This window comes from Xenopus tropicalis, chromosome 9 (assembly GCF_000004195.4).
Source record: "Xenopus tropicalis strain Nigerian chromosome 9, UCB_Xtro_10.0, whole genome shotgun sequence".
In the NCBI taxonomy this organism is placed as follows: Eukaryota; Metazoa; Chordata; class Amphibia; order Anura; family Pipidae; genus Xenopus; species Xenopus tropicalis.
In genome coordinates, this window is record NC_030685.2 from 45,598,294 (window position 1) to 45,617,293 (window position 19,000).

General features: G+C 40.4%; 1 protein-coding gene across 4 annotated transcripts in view; it reads left to right on the forward strand.

Moving 5' to 3' along the window:
• Positions 1–19,000, forward strand: part of gls (glutaminase) — a 166,983-nt gene that overhangs the window by 6,487 nt on the left and 141,496 nt on the right. For all 4 annotated transcript variants that reach the window (XM_031892945.1, XM_031892947.1, XM_031892946.1 and 1 more), the window contains exon 2: positions 6,006–6,102. In XM_031892945.1, the coding sequence (XP_031748805.1) occupies positions 6,006–6,102 (97 nt within the window). The remainder of the gene's footprint in view (positions 1–6,005; positions 6,103–19,000) is intronic.

A 19,000-nucleotide genomic window follows, 5' to 3' on the forward strand; every position in this document is an offset into this window, starting at 1 on the left:
GCTTACTTTACACAAAGCATCATACGGCTATTACATCACAAATATGGTCTGACACTTTATAATAATTATTGATTGATGTAACAATATTGATGGAACTGATTAAAAAAAAAAGTTTGGGGTTTATCCCCACACACACACACACACACACACATAATATACAGTGGTGTGAAAAACTATTTGCCCCCTTCCTGATTTCTTATTCTTTTGCATGTTTGTCACACTTAAATGTTTCTGCTCATCAAAAACCGTTAACTATTAGTCAAAGATAACATAATTCAATTTCTGTAGTCACCCCCAGGCCTGATTACTACCACACCTGTTTCAATCAAGAAATCACTTAAATAGGAGCTACCTGACACAGAGAAGTAGACCAAAAGCACCTCAAAAGCTAGACATCATGCCAAGATCCAAAGAAATTGAGGTACAAATGAGAACAAAAGTAATTGAGGTCTGGTAAAGGTTATAAAGCCATTTCTAAAGCTTTGGGACTCCAGCGAACCACAGTGAGAGCCATTATCCACAAATGGCAAAAACATGGAACAGTGGTGAACCTTCCCAGGAGTGGCCGGCCGACCAAAATTACCCCACAAACCACTTTTAAGCAAAAATAACATTAAGGCTCGTCTCAATTTTGCTAAAAAACATCTCAATGATTGCCAAGACTTTTGGGAAAATACCTTGTGGACCGACAAGACAAAAGTTGAACTTTTTGGAAGGTGCGTGTCCCGTTACATCTGGCGTAAAAGTAACACAGCATTTCAGAAAAAGAGCATCATACCAACAGTAAAATATATAGTGGTGGAAGTGTGATGGTCTGGGGTTGTTTTGCTGCTTCAGGACCTGGAAGGCTTGCTGTGATAGATGGAACCATGAATTCTACTGTCTACCAAAAAATCCTGAAGGAGAATGTCCGGCCATCTGTTCGTCAACTCAAGCTGAAGCGATCTTGGGTGCTGCAGCAGGACAATGACCCAAAACACACCAGCAAATCCACCTCTGAATGGCTGAATAAAACCAAAATGAAGACTTTGGAGAGGCCTATTCAAAGTCCTGACCTGAATCCTATTGAGATGTTGTTGCATGATCTTAAAAAGGCGTTTCATGCTAGAAAACCCTCAAATAAAGCTGAATTACAACAATTCTGCAAAGATGAGTGTGCCAAAATTCCTCCAGAGCGCTGTAAAAGACTCGTTGCAAGTTATCGCAAACGCTTGATTGCAGTTATTGCTGCTAAGGGTGGCCCAACCAGTTATTAGGTTCAGGGGGCAATTACTTTTTCACACAGGGCCATGTAGGTTTGGATTTTTTTTCTCCCTAAATAATAAAAACCCTCATTTAAAAACTGCATTTTGTGTTTACTTGTGTTATCTTTGACTAATAGATAAATGTGTTTGATGATCAGAAACATTTTCTGTGACAAACATGCAAAAGAATAAGAAATCAGGAAGGGGGCAAATAGTTTTTCACACCACTGTATATACACTATTGGATACAAATGTTTGATAAACGTGAAAAAAATGTAACTGCTATTTCACTGCAATGTTTATGCAACGTTTATACGCAATAAACGAAAAATGATGCTTGTATGAAAAACTTCAATAAAAATATTAAAAAAAAAAAAAAAAAGAATACCAACATCAGACTCTTTTAAATTTGCCTATATATGTAATAGGCAGGAATTAATAGTAATTATTCCTAAAGCTTTTCATTAGGCACTCATTTGACTGGTTTATAATGCACCGTTTCCCATTCTGGAGTGAGTCTAGGCTTTGTTTTTGCAGGAAGGTCTGCAATTGGATCTTCATTATCCAAACCCCATTGCTGAATAGCCTTCTTAGCTTCCTCAGGAGTATTTACAACCAAAGTACTGCCATTTCTGGCTACAATCCGTTTTGTAGGGAAACCCCACTTGTATTGTACATTGTTTGCTGTCAAACGTAAAGTGACTTCGGCAAATTCCTTTCTTTGAAATAGAGTGGCTGCTGACAAATCTGCAAAAATATGAAATGATTAAAATTTTGCTGGAAGATCTCTTGCATTTCTGTGTTCTCTTCAAAAAGCATCTTTTATATGATAGAAATGAAATCATGCAATTGTGTCATGAGGTGCCATGTTTGGAGCATTCCATGACTTTGGTAAACAATGTGCACGATCAAAGATTAATAAATGCTCTGGAGCTTGTGGTAATCCTGGAAGTTAGAGTTTTGAGAAAAAATAATCAAGTCTTGCCCTTTAATTTCCTCAGGAATATCTCTGTAACTTATGCTATTTCTGCAAGATCTATCTTCCAGATCTATAACTTTTTTTCTGTAGTGAGATTATATCTTCCTCAAGAGTTGTACAAATGTCAACTACTGGATTATGAGCAGGGACTGTTTCCTCTGTCTTGTTCTCTAAATGAGCAATTCTTTCTCCTTACCCCCTTATCTCTGTTTTGACATCTGACAGGGATTGTTTCAAGTCAGACTGTAATGTAATGCATAACACATTTAGTAATTATTTAAGTTTACCTTCCGTAACAAGCTGAGTGTTTTCCCCGTTTTGTTCTGAGGTATTTGGGAAAATTGTTTGAGGAGCAGGAGCGGTGCTTGTGCTGCTTTTGGTGCAATTTTGTGAGGGCTCTGGCTGCTTCTCCTTCATTGCACTATTAAGCGCGGTTAACTTTAGTGGAGTGCGAACTTTCTTTGACCTGCCCATTGCTCACACGCTGAGGACGCCCTCTATATGCTCCACTGTGTAATTTTAGTGTGCAGTACCTTAGTTAAAATGAGTCTGATGTGGGATACTCTCTCTTATACTGCCATCTTCCTTGGCAGTTATACAACCCCCCCTGTAATCCCTTTTTAAATATTGGAATTACATCAGCTTTCCTCTAATCCATAGCACCTTTTGATTTTTATTACAGCACTCAGTCTTTTTGGATATGAGTCTTATTAGTTTGGCACACCTGGACTAGGCAATTTTTTGCTTCTCCTTCCAAAAAGTTTTCATATTTACTCCACTTGTTGATGACTGTCTTCACTGTGCTTTATGGAATGCTTAATGATTACTTTTTGTACCCCTGTCCAGACCCCTTTCATGTTTTAAAACTTAATTTGGAGTACATGGCTTTTTGGAGTATGCGAGCCAAATTTAATCTGAGTTCAATCAAAGCCTTTATATAGGTCCCTGGTAAGGCCTCACCTTGAGTATGCAATGCAGTTTTGGGCTCCAATCCTCAAAAAGGATATTAATAAGCTGGAGAGAGTACAGAGACGCAACTAAACTGGTAAAGAGGATGGAAGATTCTAACTATGAGGTTAAACTGCCAAGGTTGGGGTTGGTTTCTCTGGAAAAAAGGTACTTGCGAGGAGACATGATTACTCTGTACAAATACATTAGAGGGGATTGTAGACAGATAGGGGATGTTCTTTTTTTCCATAAAAACGATCAGTGCACCAGAGGCCAACCCTTTAGATTAGAGGAACAGAGCTTCCATTTGAAGTGGTGTAGGTGGTTTGTCACAGTGAGGGCAGTGAGGTTGTGGAATGCCCTTCCTAGTGATGTTGTAATTGCAGATTCTGTTAATGCCTTTAAGAGGGGCCTGGATGAATTCTAGAAAATGCATAGTATCCAAGGCTATTGTGATACTAAGGCTACAGTTAGTATTAATGTTTGTATATATAGTTTATGTATGTTACTATATATAGTTTATGTTTACTTGGAAGGGTTGAACTTGATGGGCTCTGGTCTTTTTTCAACCCTTTTTTCTATTAAACAGAAACCTGCCATTTGCAGGGGTGTATAGACTTTTTATATCCAGTGTAATAGAATAGTTGTTTTGCAGGAGCGGTGACATTTTAAAAATTGTGCCCAAGATATGCAAGCTTTTAAACACAGCTGTACCCTTTTAAGTGCTGTACCTACAGCTGTGAAAATTGCATTCATTTAGATGGCAGATTTAACTATTGCATTGGTTATTTGTCAGAAGGATGCAGGATCGCATTTGGTAAAATGTATCACGAAAGATACAGAGATTGTTAAGATCTTACTTTTACTCCCTCATCCCTCTACCTAGAAGGTTGTTATGGGCAGTGTCGGACTGGCCCAACTGGAAACCAGGAAAACTCCAGGTGAGCCCAGATGTTAATTGGCCCTCCTGTTTCTAAACATTTGTCCTATTTTACAGTCATTCCCTGTTTCTTTATTGGAACAAAGAGGCTATAAAGATGGAAGAATATGGTTTAGTATGTAAAAACAAGAGACTATGGTAATAAACAGGTTTATTATTGTAGTAGGAAGTTTAACTGCTATTCAGGGAGACCATTGAGGTCTATGTTAAACAGAATGGGTCCTTATCCACAGGAGAAATTCGGAATTCACAAAACAGCCGAACTCGCCTGCGGATCTGCTCGTGTATGGGCAGCTTTACTATTGAGTGCTATTCTCTACTGGGGGCTGTTATCTTGCTACCTTTCCATTGTCCTGCTGATTGGCTGCTGGGGGGAAAGGGAGGGGTGATATCAGCGCCGGATTTCTTATCCGGGTCCCCCGAGGCCAACCTCATTTACTGACCCCCCTGCGCATGCGCCTCGCCACAAATCCGGGCCTGGGTGATCTCACTTCAACGTGCAGTGCAGCAGTAAAGTGTGAATGAAGTTTATCAGGGCACAAGTCGCAAGGCTGAGGCACCTTGGAAAATGAAGAATATGGCTAGCCCCATGCAAAATTTCAAAATTCAATATAAAAAAATTCTGCTGGAGAAGCTGTGTTAACTGATTTGTTTTGAGAAAAACCTTTTTTTCCCATGAGAGTATTGATTAAACAAATACCTACTGCCTAGTCTCAAAAACCTTGCAAAAGCCCTGCAGAACCCTGTGGTGGTGCCAACTTATATTAGGGCAGAGTGAAATATTCAGTTGTTGCTGTATCTTTTAAAGCACTTGCTGTGGTGTACAACTTGCTGTGATTTATAATTGCTGCATTTAAGCAATAGAAGAAAGAAACTCTTTATAGGGCTTACCAGAGTCCTCTAAATATTTAGCAACAGATTTGGCTAGTTGCAGCTTTAGGAGTATGCCACTACCTGAATTGGAACACTGAATCAAATACAGTTTTGCTGTAGTTTATTGCACAGGCAATATTTACAGCCTTAAGCATGCATATTACAGGTCTCCAGAATCACTGCAGAGCTCAGTGAAACATATTCAGTAAAATGCTTGAAGCCAGCCTGTTAAAAGAAGCATTACAAGTTTGCTTGCTGGTAGGAAACACAAGGCCCCTGACTATTTCAAATATTGCCTAGCCTGATATTCCTAGTCACAGAAGATCAGCAAATAGACAGGCTATGAATTTCTGCTGCTAGTGACAGATTCTCATTTGAAATGGGCCAGGGTTTGTGATGGGCAGGGGGCCATAGGTTCAATGGCTTTGGGGTGTCAGAGATTTAGGAAAGATTTTGTGAGGAAGGTGGCTAGCTCAGAACTGTAGCTCCACTGAAATAATTATTGCCCTATTCAGACCACTAACTGAATACCTTACTAAGGATTCCACCTCTGACCCATTTGTTAACATAATAGGGTATGTGAACCACCTACAGCAATACCACTGAATGCCTTACCACAGGCCAAGATGGTTCATGGATGGGAGATAAACACTTGCCTCTTGATCCAATCAAATGCAATGGCCAGGGAGATCATATTGGACTGAGCATAATAAGATATCAGAATAGCATTGCCATTCCTTATGCAGCAAAACATCACTGAGGAACCCCAAATATATGAGGTAATGGGCTGGTGAAAGGTCTCCTGGAACAAACCCACATTCTTTTGGTTGCCTTGCCGATGCTTTGTCAAGATTAAAAACCAAAAATATTTATTTTTAGTGGAGCAAAGGCATGCATAAGTAGAAAATAAACTATAGTGGAATTAGGAGTGGCTTTTAACTTTTGAAGAAGGTCCTGATAGTCATGATATGGAGTATTTGCTTTTTTTTTATAACTGTTTTATTGTTTTGTTTTTTTGCAGAAAGAATAAACAAGGTTTGTTGCCTAGTCTAGAAGACTTATTATTTTACACAATTGCAGAAGGACAAGAAAAAATACCAGTTCATAAATTTATCACTGTAAGTACAAATATATTAATTTTTATAACTTTATTTATGCTTTTTAATTTTTGCACAGTACAATGGGAAAAGAAGAGAGAAAGAAAGACAGAGCAAGTCCTGTAATGAACTTGTCTGCAAAGTGAGCTTATAAATGGTACAGCATGAAGTTATAATACAATAATTGACTGCTTACACGTACTGAACATGTATGCAAAATGAACTCGTAAGTGTTATAATATGCAAAATAAGAGTATACACATGATGCGTACCCCCCAACTGTCCTGATTTTTGCAGGACAGTCGCGATTTTGACAGCTCAGCCTGTAGTCCTCATTTTTTCTAAAAATTTCCTCATTCCCCTTTGATCTCCTGCACTGAACCTGCACTAAATGTTAAACGTAAACATTAGAGCCCAGAAACTTTAACAAGCTACAACTGCACTGAGATACAGTTGTAACTAATAAGCTAAACAGGTCTCTTGGGGGAATTGAGACTTGCAAATTAAAGGGCGATTTCACTTTTTTTTTTTTTAGCAAAACTGTAATAAAATATAAAACGACCCCAAAACCCCCAGAAATGTGTTCAAACTTTAAATAACCTGCCAATTTTTGTAAAATGGGAGTGGAATTTAGGAAGTGTGGTCACAAAAGTGGGCATGGTCAACAAATTTTATCCGTACTCCGCACGCCTATTCTTGTCCCTCTTTACATTTTTCAAATGATGGGAGGTATGATTGTGAACGGGGACATTAAAGTTTGTAAAGCAGTACCCCTAAAGGAGTTGGGACAGCCTGCTTACTTTGTGTCCTAGTAGCATCCTGCATTGAGGAGACCTGGTGTTCCAGAGGCAATCCAAATTAAAAACACATCTCGAGTAAGGCACTTGGTAAAGGTCTCAAATTTGCCCCCAGATGTGGTCCTAATAAATTTGGATTATATGTAGACACACTTACTTTGAGACTGCTTACTTTAAAAAGACGAGAAGTAAATATATTCAAATATAAACAAGGCCCTGTAGATGGCTCTTAGACTGATTTCCCTAAATACAAAAAGCTAATCTTTTTCATAAGGAATCACAAGGTGATTTCATTAAAATGTATCACAGGTTAATTCAACAGAATATTGATAAATGTTTACCAAACCCTGGGTTGTCATTGTCATTTAGAGACTAAAAATCCTTTCATACATTAATGGATGACGATTCGATTATCATTAGGCAAGCAGATAAAGGGGGAGGAATAGCTGTGCAAGACAGATCTTGGAGAAGCTTGGAGGATTTTAAATGATTCTGATACATATGATAAATTGGAAGTAGATCCCACTAATTAAATCTATTTAGGAATTAAATTCTATTTTATTACAAGCCAAACACAATGCGTCATTTCAGTTAAGGATTTTTATTTTTTATACAATCAACTTCCACAGATATCTATGTTTTATCATTTACCCAAAATACACAAAAGTACTTCAAGTCTACCTGGTAGACCGATCATTTCGGGGATCGAGTCACTTACCAGCAATTTGTCTGAGTACGTAGATTTTTATTTACAGGGATTGGTTTGTAAACAAAAATCATATCTTAGGGACACTATGGATTTGTTAAATAGGGTGGAATGTGTGAAGTGGAAGAAGTCTTACTGGTGGATCACATGTGACGTTTTCTCGTACACCTGTATTCCACACACTAAGGGGCATTGGGGCCATCAGAGATAAACTTAGATCTGAAAGTGCATACACCATGGAATTCCAAGAAATTTTGGTGTTCGGCATTGATTTTATTCTGAAGCATAGCTATTTTATATTTTGATTGTCCGTTTATTTTACAAACGCAAGGTTAAGGTATGGGTAGCATGTATGCTAACCAATATGTTGCCCTTTGGAAGGCTTAGTACATCTGGGGTCCCCAGAGTCCTTTTAAAGAACTGATTATCACATTTTAGTATATAGGTGATCTGCTTATTATCTGGAATGGTGACCGTTACTCTATTATTACCTTCACCAAATATATATCGGCCAGAATGATTTTAATTTTGAATTTGCAACTGAAATGGACAAATGTCAGATGAACTACCTGCATGTCAGTTGAGCATAATAGAATCATCAGTAAGCTTTATCGAAAACCCACTGATAGGAATGGCCTTTCGCATTCCTCTAGTGGCCACCCACAAGAATTGCCTTAAGAATATCCCAAAAGGACAGTTCTTAAGGGCAAGGAGAAACTGCATACGTGATTCTGATTTTTTGAAGAATGTGTGGTTTTTTAAAATAGGTTTATGGAAAAGGGTTATGCTTCTCAGTTGCTTGAGGAAGGGAAACAGTCCGCTATAAAGAAAAAGAGGTTGGACATCCTAACTGTTAAATTGGTCAAAGAGAAAAGTTTAGGTTATCCTGTGTTCCACACCAAATTCAATGAGGCCTCAAAGAAAGTTAGAAGTATTATACACAAGCATTGGCATATCATTTGTGCCAATCTGGTGCTTGGGGAACATTTAGAAAAGCTGCCTTTAGTTAATTTTAGAAGGGCAAAAACTTTAAAAAATATGTTGGCCCATTTTAAGGTGTAGGGTAGTAACATGAAAGAGAAGGGGGTACATACAAATGCAATAATAAAAACTTTGCTTCTTGGCAGTTTGTGCTTCCACGTAATCAACACGTACAGCACCTACCTTCCACAATTGCATTTATCAACTGTTCTATTTATGTAATTTATTACATAAATAGAACAGTTGCATTTCTTTCCCCAGGCCTATAAGTTATGATATAATTGAAGTGGGTAAAGAATAATGCCCACCTGGCCTAGGATTTAAGCGCTTATCCAACTCAATATGCAAGACATTTTTGTGTTCAGTAAACACTGTAACCACATATTTAGCTCCCTCCGAAATATGTCTCCACTCCTCAAATGCCCATTTAATGGCCAGTAATTCCCTGCTACTAATGTCATAATTCATCTCCATAGGAATTTTACCGGTAACAAGATGTCACTGTGACAAACCTGCTCCTTCCCCAATATCAGAGGCATCCACTTCTTAAAGGAACTGTAACACAATTTTTAAACATTTGAAATATCTTTTCTAAATACTTTTATTAGGAAATATATCATAGAAAAATTTCAAAAAATTTTTTTTTTTTTTAGAAAATTTACCTTACCATTAATTTATTGTGCTCAGGAAGCAGATCTCATTTAACTCTCGTAGCAAGCTTCCAGGGAGGTCAAACCTCCCCCCCCTCTCCCCATGCAGGAACCAGTGATCTGTTTTGAGAGGCAGGCAGTCTTACCTGGAAAGTCTAAACGCTCCGTCCCCTTTCCCACAGCAGTCGCCACATCGCCTTTTGAAGCCCAGTAAATTATTGGTAATGTAAATTACTGTTCCTTTAAGGAAAGGAAGCGTAGAATCTGAATGCTGGACCACTGGAGCAGAAATGAATGCCTTTTTAAAAGTTCAAAGGCCCTTACAGTCTCTTCAGGCCAAATACTAGGATCTACTCCCTTTTTATTAAGGGCAGTGATTGGAACCATCAGAGTAAAAAAGTTTTCAATTAATTGCCTGTAATAATTTGCAAGCCCTAAGAACCTTTGAATGTCTTGTAATGACAGAGGTTGCACTTAAAATAGATTGAACTTTTTCTGGCTCCATCTCTAGGCCCCTTATCCCAGAAAATGAATATAGGAAAAATGCATTTTTCAATCTTAGCATACAGCCCATTCTGTCTTATGGGCACGATGGACTGGTAAATTAAAAGAGTAACTCAAAATATCATCTAAGTACACCACTTCATAAAAACTCCCAGAAGATGGCTGGGGCATTACATAGACCAAAGGGCATTACTAAATTTTCAAAATGCCCATCACAACTATTAAAAGCCATCTTCCATTATGTCTCCTTCCCTGATCCACATGAAATTATATGTGCCTCAGATCTAGCTTAGAGTAGATTGTGGTGCCCTTAACCCTATTGAGCAGCTCTCTCTGCAGCTGGATCCTTAACTTCCTGTCAGACAGACGCCAGATAGTCAGACTGGGCAGCACCACCTCATCCTCCATCATTATGAACACTGGTGCTCCACAAGGGTGTGCACTGAGCCCTCTCCTGTACTCACTCTACACCTACGATAGCACGGCCACTAACAGCTCCAACATCATTGTGAAGTTTGTGGACGACACAACAGTGGTGGGTCTTATCACCAACGGCATATAGGAATGAGGTCAGTGCCCTGTCACATTGGTGCCAGGAGAACCATCTCACCCTCAATGTTACAAAGACCAAAGAGATTATAGTGGACTTCCGGTGGTGTGGAGGAGTACATACCCCCATCACCATCAGGGGAGCTGCTGTGGAGAGAGTGAGTAGCTTCCGTTTCCTGGGTGTGCATTTAGCAGAGGATCTCGCATGGTCAGTTCACACGGACAAAACTGTGAAGAAAGCGCAGCAGTGCCTCTTCTTTCTCAGGAGGTTGAAGAGATCCGCCATTGAAGAGATCCGCCATTGAGAGTGTCCTCACTGGATGCATCACTACCTGGTACGGCAACAGCACTTCCTACAACCGCAAAGCTCTGCAGAGAGTGGTGCAGTAATCCGAAAGGATGATTGGAGGTGAGCTTCCCTCCCTCCAGGACATCTATAGGAAGCGGTGCCTGAGGAAAGCAGAGAGGATCATCAAAGACTCCAGTCACCCTAGCCAAGGACTGTTCAAACTACTTCCGTCAGGCAGGAGATATAGCAGCATCCGGTCCCAAACCAGCAGGCTGAGGGACAGCTTTATCCATCAGGCCAACAGACTGCTGAACACTGACCACTAACACTTGACCTCTATAATCAGTGCATGACCTTAGGCCACCATCTTTCTTCTCTACAAAAAAGAAGCCGGCATCATAATATAATTTACAATGTATTTGCATGAGTTTTATCATTTTGCCACAAAAGTATTTGCCCAATGCTTTTAAATTACCTAATCCCCCCATGTTCCTCTATGAGGGGGCTACCATATTTGTGCAGCAGTAGGCTATTGGCATTAGAAGCTATAACTGACAGGCTGAGAAGGGACAGTCAGGTTGGCAAAACAGTCAGGTTAAGGAATTTTATGTAACAATTAATAAGCATTATTAATTAATAGAAGCAGCCCTATCAGCAAAGAGTGATTAACATGACCTATAGGTAACTTTTTATATAGATTCATATTTTAAAAAGTTGTTTTTTGTGTCAGTATCACTTTAATATACTCCATGGCCTGAGATATAAGGAGAGAGAGGGTATGTTCTACCTCTAGGAGGAGAGGAGACTGAAATTACGTTCATGGCACAGTTATAAGGCCCTTCTACAGAAGTAGCAGTAAGAACTTGGGAAGGTTTTACTCATGAAACCTGACAACCTGTTCCCCATTGAAGTAACCAAATCTGCTTGGGGATTGTGTTTCTGTAACCAGGGGAGGCCTAAAATCACAGGAATATGAGGACAGTTAATAATGAAGAAGACATTTTTTTCAGAGTGATTAGAAGCCATTGACGATTTTCAGATTTGGAAGGCACGAACCCACATCCTTTAGAGCTTCCATCAATAATTTGACCGATGTGACCAGGGGTAGTGTGGGTATGACATGTTTTACAAGCGAAATTAATATCTAGAAAGTTCCCTGCTGCCTCAGAATCTAAGAAGGCAAAACCTTCTACGCAATCCTTATCCCACTCTAAAAAGGACGAGAACCCGTACTTTGGAGTAGAAACAGCAGGACCTAAACATAACTCCCTAGACCTGCTTTAGGTTCTGCCTTTATCCGGCCTCTTGGGACAGGTGTTACAGAAATGCTTTTTATCCCCAGAATACAGGCACCAACCCATTAGCCCGCCTACAGCCCTTTTTCTTCAGAGAACAAAAGGGTAAAGCCCAGTTGCAGGGGTTCCTCTGAAGGCCTGGGGGTGAAATCTTCAGGTTTGGGTGCCAACTTCGAGGAAATATTATGAGGGGTAACAGCAGGGATTTTGTCTTCTCTCCCTATGCCTCCTTTCAGTTTGTATACCGAGATGCATTAGAGAATCAAGGGATGGATGAGCAGGAAAAATAACTAGGCTATCTTTGACATCATTAGATAGCCCCACCCTGAACTGACTGCATAAGGCAGTATCGTTCCAGCCCGTCTTTACTGCCCACTGGTGAAATTCAGAGAGTGAGTCAGGCTGAATCAGAAGGGCATAGGTGAAAAGTCTGTAATTGGTAATCCCCTTGGAGTAAAGTTATAACAAAATTAACTTTTGACTCCTTGGTGGAAAAGGAGCAGGGTAGGAGCCCAAAATGTAATTTGCATGCATCCTAAAAGGTGAAAAATGTAATACTTTCCCACGTGACCTTTTCAGGGAATGGGACCTTTTCCACTGCAGACTTACCCGATAATGTGGATAGCACTCTGCTTCCTGGGAGGGGAGCTGGAGCAGGAGTGACAGGTTGTTGTTGTTGGATAACATCCAACCTTGCAGACAACCTCTGGAGACATTGGACAATTTGATCCTGCTTAGCCTCTTGTTCCCCCGAGACACTGGAGTTTTCCCAGGATTGCTTCTGTGGTAGCCAGAGAAGCATCCAGTCCTTCGGCATCCAAGTTGGGCCTAACGTAATATCACATTCGGTATCCCAAAATCCAGAACAGACACCAAGGTAACGGCTTATGCATTTGCCTATAACAGCCGTCTTTCACGGCGGGAGGAGCCTTTCACTATTCACATGCCAACAGAACCAAGGCGAGGATTCTGGGCAGGCAAGGGAACCGGAACATGTGACAGTAGAAACTGGGAAAGAGTAAGTGTAGTCGTTGACCAGGCCGGCGTCGAAACCAATCAGTCAGCCCAGCACAGAGTCAGGACCTGGAAGAGTAGTCAATAACAGGCAAAGTTCAATTCAGGCAGTGATACAGCAAGGGTCGAGAAACGAAGAATCAGACTAGAAACGCACCCAAGAACTATGTAGAATAAACCTATTTTGGGCAGTGTTTCATTTCTGTAGCCAGGTTTACTTTATCTACTTTTAGGACAGATAATGTTTTAGGTCACATTCATTAAAAAAAAAAATACAGAAAACTTTAAAGGGTTCACAAACTTTCAAGCACCACTGTATATGATAGCATGTAACTTGAGTGTATAATGACAGCACAAATTTTTGCAAAATAGTAGTCAGCACAACACCATTCCTCTGTTCTTGAGGTGCAGGTTCCCAATGGCCTCTTCCCATCGGCACATACAAGCAAAAAAGAATACAGAACGGCACCATTTGTATTTTTCTTTAAAATGCCTTTATTGCGTGCATCTTTTTGGGCATTACAGCAATGTTTCAGGCCATGTGTGGCCTTTTATAAAGCTAACTGACAATTTAACATCTTACTTTTTATACCCTTGTGCACCACCTAGTAGATACAACTTTATATATAACAAACAACAATGTATCAAAAACAAAGTTTCCATTAATGTGGCTTAATAAAGTGATTGTTTCAAGTCCACAGCCTAAGTGTTCTTTAAAATGCAACATGACAGCAATCTATATTTTAAAATCTATATAACCATGTAGAGTCTTTTTATTATTTGTATGAAGAGAGGAGGAAATTTATCTGAATATAGGTCTCAGGTCATATTCTTTATTTAATCCAAAAGGACTCAATTTTTCTAGTGTTGTATTCAGAAGGCCTCCCTATATAGCAATTCCTTCAATCTATTTCCTTCTCTCCATCTCAACTCAACTGTTTCAACAATTTGAAATTTAAGTTGGTTCACTCTATGTCCACACTCAATAAAGTGGCCTGCAACAGCCTGATCTATTTTGCCTGTATTTATTGCTGATTTGTGTTCCCTTATTTGTTCGGGGACCATCCTCACTGTCTGCCCCACGTATGCCAGCCCACATGGGCATTTGATGACATACACTGCATACGTTGAGCAGCATGAGTATCTTCCACGAATCTTAATCGCATTACCTTTGGGATGATAAAGAACCTCCCCCAATTGTACATTAGAACAGCAATTAGTTATAGCACGGAAAAGTACTTCTTTTTTATGTTATTTTTAAGTACATTGTTTGTTCCCATATCAGATTTCACCAAATAGCTGCCCACACTCTGTCCCTTTTTATAGGCAATAACTGGGGGCCTTTCAAATTCCTTTATATATCTCCTCAAAATTTGAGTAATATGTTTGCTTAAAGTGTTATATTGGGACACAAAAGTCACATGATTCTCTACTTTTTTTGTTTGTTTTTAAAGCATCTTTTTTCCGTCCTGTGTCTGAATATCCTCCATTTGTCTCTGCAATAAATCATTTGGATACCCCCTAGCCCAAAATTTGGTACACATTTCTTCTAACCTCTCGTTTACATTTTCCTCTGAGGTTACTATCCTCTTTACTCAATTGTGACTCAATTTTTTTAGCTGTGACAGATGAAAGGATTCGAAATGTATTAACAAATTTCGATCTGTCAGTTTCACATAGAGTTCAGTCAAGAGCCTATCATCACTTTTGTATACTCTGTCCAAAAGGGGGATTTTAATAGAGCTAACATTTTTTTTTTTTTAAGTTTTTATTTTTTCTTTTTTCAACTTAACATAAAAATACAAAAAGGACAATAATCAGAGGGGAAACAGGGTGAAAGAATAAGGAAGAGGAAAGAGAGGCAGAGTGTAGAGCTGGGGAGATAGGAACCAGTTTATCTTCATTGTTGTGGTTTACTGTCTATGGAGTTTTCTGGGGTTTCATGGAAGATCAACCAAGGGCCCCATATTGAATGAAATTTTTTTGGACAACCACGTGCGAGGTAGGTCAGCTTCTGGTTGGTAAGGGTATTTTTTACTAGAGTTCTCCAGAACGGAAGGGTTGGGGGGACCAAGGATTTCCATTGTAAGAGAATGGCTTTTTTGGCATAGTATAGAAGCTGGAGGTAGCAGAGTCTGGAGTGGTGTGTGAGACCTAGTTCCTCGGCCACTCCCAGTAGGCAAACAATTGGTGATAGAATCCGGGGAAAGCTTAGGGCATCAGAGATGTAGTTAACGATTTCTTGCCAATAGTTCTGCACAGCTGGACAGCTCCAGAACACATGCATATATGAGCCAGTGTCTCGGTCACATTTTATACAGGTATCTGGGGTGTGGGGGAACATCTTGGAAAGCCTGTATGGCGTAAGGTATACCCGGTTAAGGAACTTCATTTGTATATACCTGTCCGCTATAGATATTGTCAAGTCTGGAATTTGCTTTAAGGCATCGACCCACATTTCTTCAGTTAAGCTGGGGATGTCACGCATCCATTTCTCACGTACCTTAGCCAGGGGGTCTGGGTTAGCCTGCCATAGGATGGTATAGTACCAGGATAGGGGCTTGATGAGATTTTCCCTGCGTAAATATTTTTCTAGGGTGGTGTCTTTAATTTCCACCGGTTTGGTGGGAAATTGGGAGTGAAAGGCGTGTCTGAGTTGAAGATAATTAAAGTGCATTGTTTGCGGGATTTGGTGGCTTTCTTTGAGTTCTTGGAATTGTTTGAGGTTCCCATTTACTAGTATATCTTGCAGTTGTTTAACTCCATAGGAAGCCCATTGTGCAATGTTGGCTAGGGAGATAAAGTTGGGTAAGGAGCAGTTGCCCCATAATGGTGTCCAGTGTGACCACAATTGTTGTGGGCCTTGGACGTGTTTGAGGGCCTTTTGAAAAGCGGTTATAACTGTGCGCATAGGAGTAGTGGTTGTGTAGTGTTGGGAGTTTCCCTTGTATGGTAAGTTTGCTAGAGCTTCAAGTGAACCCAGTATATTGGCTTCGAGTAGTGTGGATGTGTTGTCCCGATATGGGGTTAATCACCAGTGTGCATAAATTAATTGACTGGCGAGGTAGTATAGTCTCATGTTGGGTAGGGCCAGGCCTCCCTGGGTTACAGGAGCTTGCAGGGTTTTTTGGCTTATGCGAGGGTGTTCTCCTGCCCATAGGAACCCTAGGATCAGGGAGTCAATGTGTTTGAACCATTTGGCACGGGGTGGTATTGGAGAGTTGTGAAAAATTTATAAAAATTTAGGTAGAAATATCATTTTTAGGAGATTGATTCTGCCTGGCAGGGTGAGGGGTAGCTGTGTCCATGTATCTATTTTATTGGATAGATTGTGGACTATCGGGGTCAAGTTGTCTTCTTCAAATTTGGTATATTTCTTGCTAATGACAACCCCCAGGTATTTAAATGAATGTACTACTTGTAGTTGTCCTATCTGCTGTGCTTGAGGTGGGGGAAGTGGATCTATTGGAAAAATTTGTGATTTTGATTGGTTCACTCTTAGTCCTGAGTAAGTGCCAAATTCCTCTATCTGGGACAATGCATTAGATAGTGCTTCGCTCGGGTTGGCTAGATATAGGAGCATATCATCCGCGTATAATGATACTTTTTCTATTAGTCTGCCGACCTGTAGTCCCGGTATGTTGGGCGAGTCCCTGAGTAGTGTTGCTAAGGGTTCTATCGCCAGAGCGAATAGCAAGGGTGAAAGAGGGCACCCCTGCCTCGTTCCGCTCTCAAGTGGGAGGGGGTCGGTTAGCCTCCCATTAACCAGGACCCTCGCCTGGGGTTGCCAATAGAGTGCCCTTACCCAAGCCCTATATCTGCTGCCGAATCCAAAGCGGCAAAGGATTTCCCACAAAATAGAGCTAACATTTAGTGAAAATTTGATAAAAGGAAATACATTATTGCCTGCACAAACTTTTCTAGGGTTTAATGTGGCACGGCCCATAATGCAAACACATCATCGATGTAGCGCATCCATTTTTACAATATTTACATTATAGCATATTTGTATTCACAAACCTTTTTTCAAATTGATTCATAAAAATGTTTGCATAGGCAGGGACCACATTGGACCACAACGTTGTGCCATGTACCTTTACAAAAAAACTCATCCTGAAATTATGTAGGAGAAGTGTCAAACATTGAATTATAAATTTCTTTTGGGACCCATCCATAGACTTATCAGCCAGTTCCAACGAGATCACCTCCACACCCCCATCATGTTGGATGGAAGTGTAGATGCTCTCCACATCCAGTGCAAATAGCCAGTTGACGTCATCAGTACCTTCAGACAGTTTTGTTAGACAATCACTTGTGGGGGGCGTGGCTTGCCGTCTGCCTGCATGGTCGCATACTAGCAGAGCTCCAGATCTACCCTGGAAGCAACATACAGTGGAGGAAATAATTATTTGACCCCTCACTGATTTTGTAAGTTTGTCCAATGACAAAGAAATGAAAAGTCTCAGAACAGTATCATTTCAATGGTAGGTTTATTTTAACAGTGGCAGATAGCACATCAAAAGGAAAATCGAAAAAATAACTTTAAATAAAAGATAGCAACTGATTTGCATTTCATTGAGTGAAATAAGTTTTTGAACCCCTACCAACCATTAAGAGTTCTGGCTCCCACAGAGTGGTTAGACACTTCTACTCAATTAGTCAACCTCATTAAGGACACCTGTCTTAACTAGTCACCTGTATAAAAGACACCTGTCCACAGAATCAATCAAGCAGACTCCAAACTCTCCAACATGGGAAAGACCAAAGAGCTGTCCAAGGATGTCAGAGACAAAATTGTAGACCTGCACAAGGCTGGAATGGGCTACAAAACCATTAGCAAGAAGATGGGAGAGAAGGTGACAACTGTTGGTGCGATTGTTCGAAAATGGAAGGAGCACAAAATGACCATCAATCGACCTCGCTCTGGGGCTCCACGCAAGATCTCGCCTCGTGGGTTGTCAATGATTCTGAGAAAGGTGAAAAAGCATCCTAGAACTACACGGGAGGAGTTAGTTAATGACCTCAAATTAGCAGGGACCACAGTCACCAAGAAAACCATTGGAAACACATTACACCGCAATGGATTAAAATCCTGCAGGGCTCGCAAGGTCCCCCTGCTCAAGAAGGCACATGTGCAGGCCCGTCTGAAGTTTGCCAATGAACACCTGAATGATTCTGTGAGTGACTGGGAGAAGGTGCTGTGGTCTGATGAGACCAAAATAGAGCTCTTTGGCATTAACTCAACTCGCTGTGTTTGGAGGAAGAAAAATGCTGCCTATGACCCCCAAAACACCGTCCCCACCGTCAAGCATGGGGGTGGAAACATTTTGCTTTGGGGGTGTTTTTCTGCTAAGGGCACAGGACAACTTATTCGCATTAACGGGAAAATGGACGGAGCCATGTATCGTGAAATCCTGAACGACAACCTCCTTCCCTCTGCCAGGAAACTGAAAATGGGTCGTGGATGGGTGTTCCAGCACGACAATGACCCAAAACATACAGCAAAGGCAACAAAGCACATTAAGGTCATGGAGTGGCCTAGTCAGTCTCCGGACCTTAATCCAATAGAAAACCTATGGAGGGAGCTCAAGCTCAGAGTTGCACAGAGACAGCCTCGAAACCTTAGGGATTTAGAGATGATCTGCAAAGAGGAGTGGACCAACATTCCTCCTAAAATGTGCTCAAACTTGGTCATCAATTACAAGAAACGTTTGACCTCTGTGCTTGCAAACAAGGGTTTTTCCACTAAGTATTAAGTCTTTTTTTGTTAGAGGGTTCAAAAACTTATTTCACTCAATGAAATGCAAATCAGTTGCTATCTTTTATTTAAAGTTATTTTTTCGATTTTCCTTTTGATGTGCTATCTGCCACTGTTAAAATAAACCTACCATTGAAATGATACTGTTCTGAGACTTTTCATTTCTTTGTCATTGGACAAACTTACAAAATCAGTGAGGGGTCAAATAATTATTTCCTCCACTGTATACCCTGCAAACAAAATGAAAAAGCAAAGTAAAAGACTCCTGCACAACTTGCTAAAACAAAACAAAGCAAAATCACTAAAGAAATAGAAGAAAATACCGAGTTATTTGTGAGAAACACTGAGGAACGGGCTAAATCCAAAATGGCGCCCG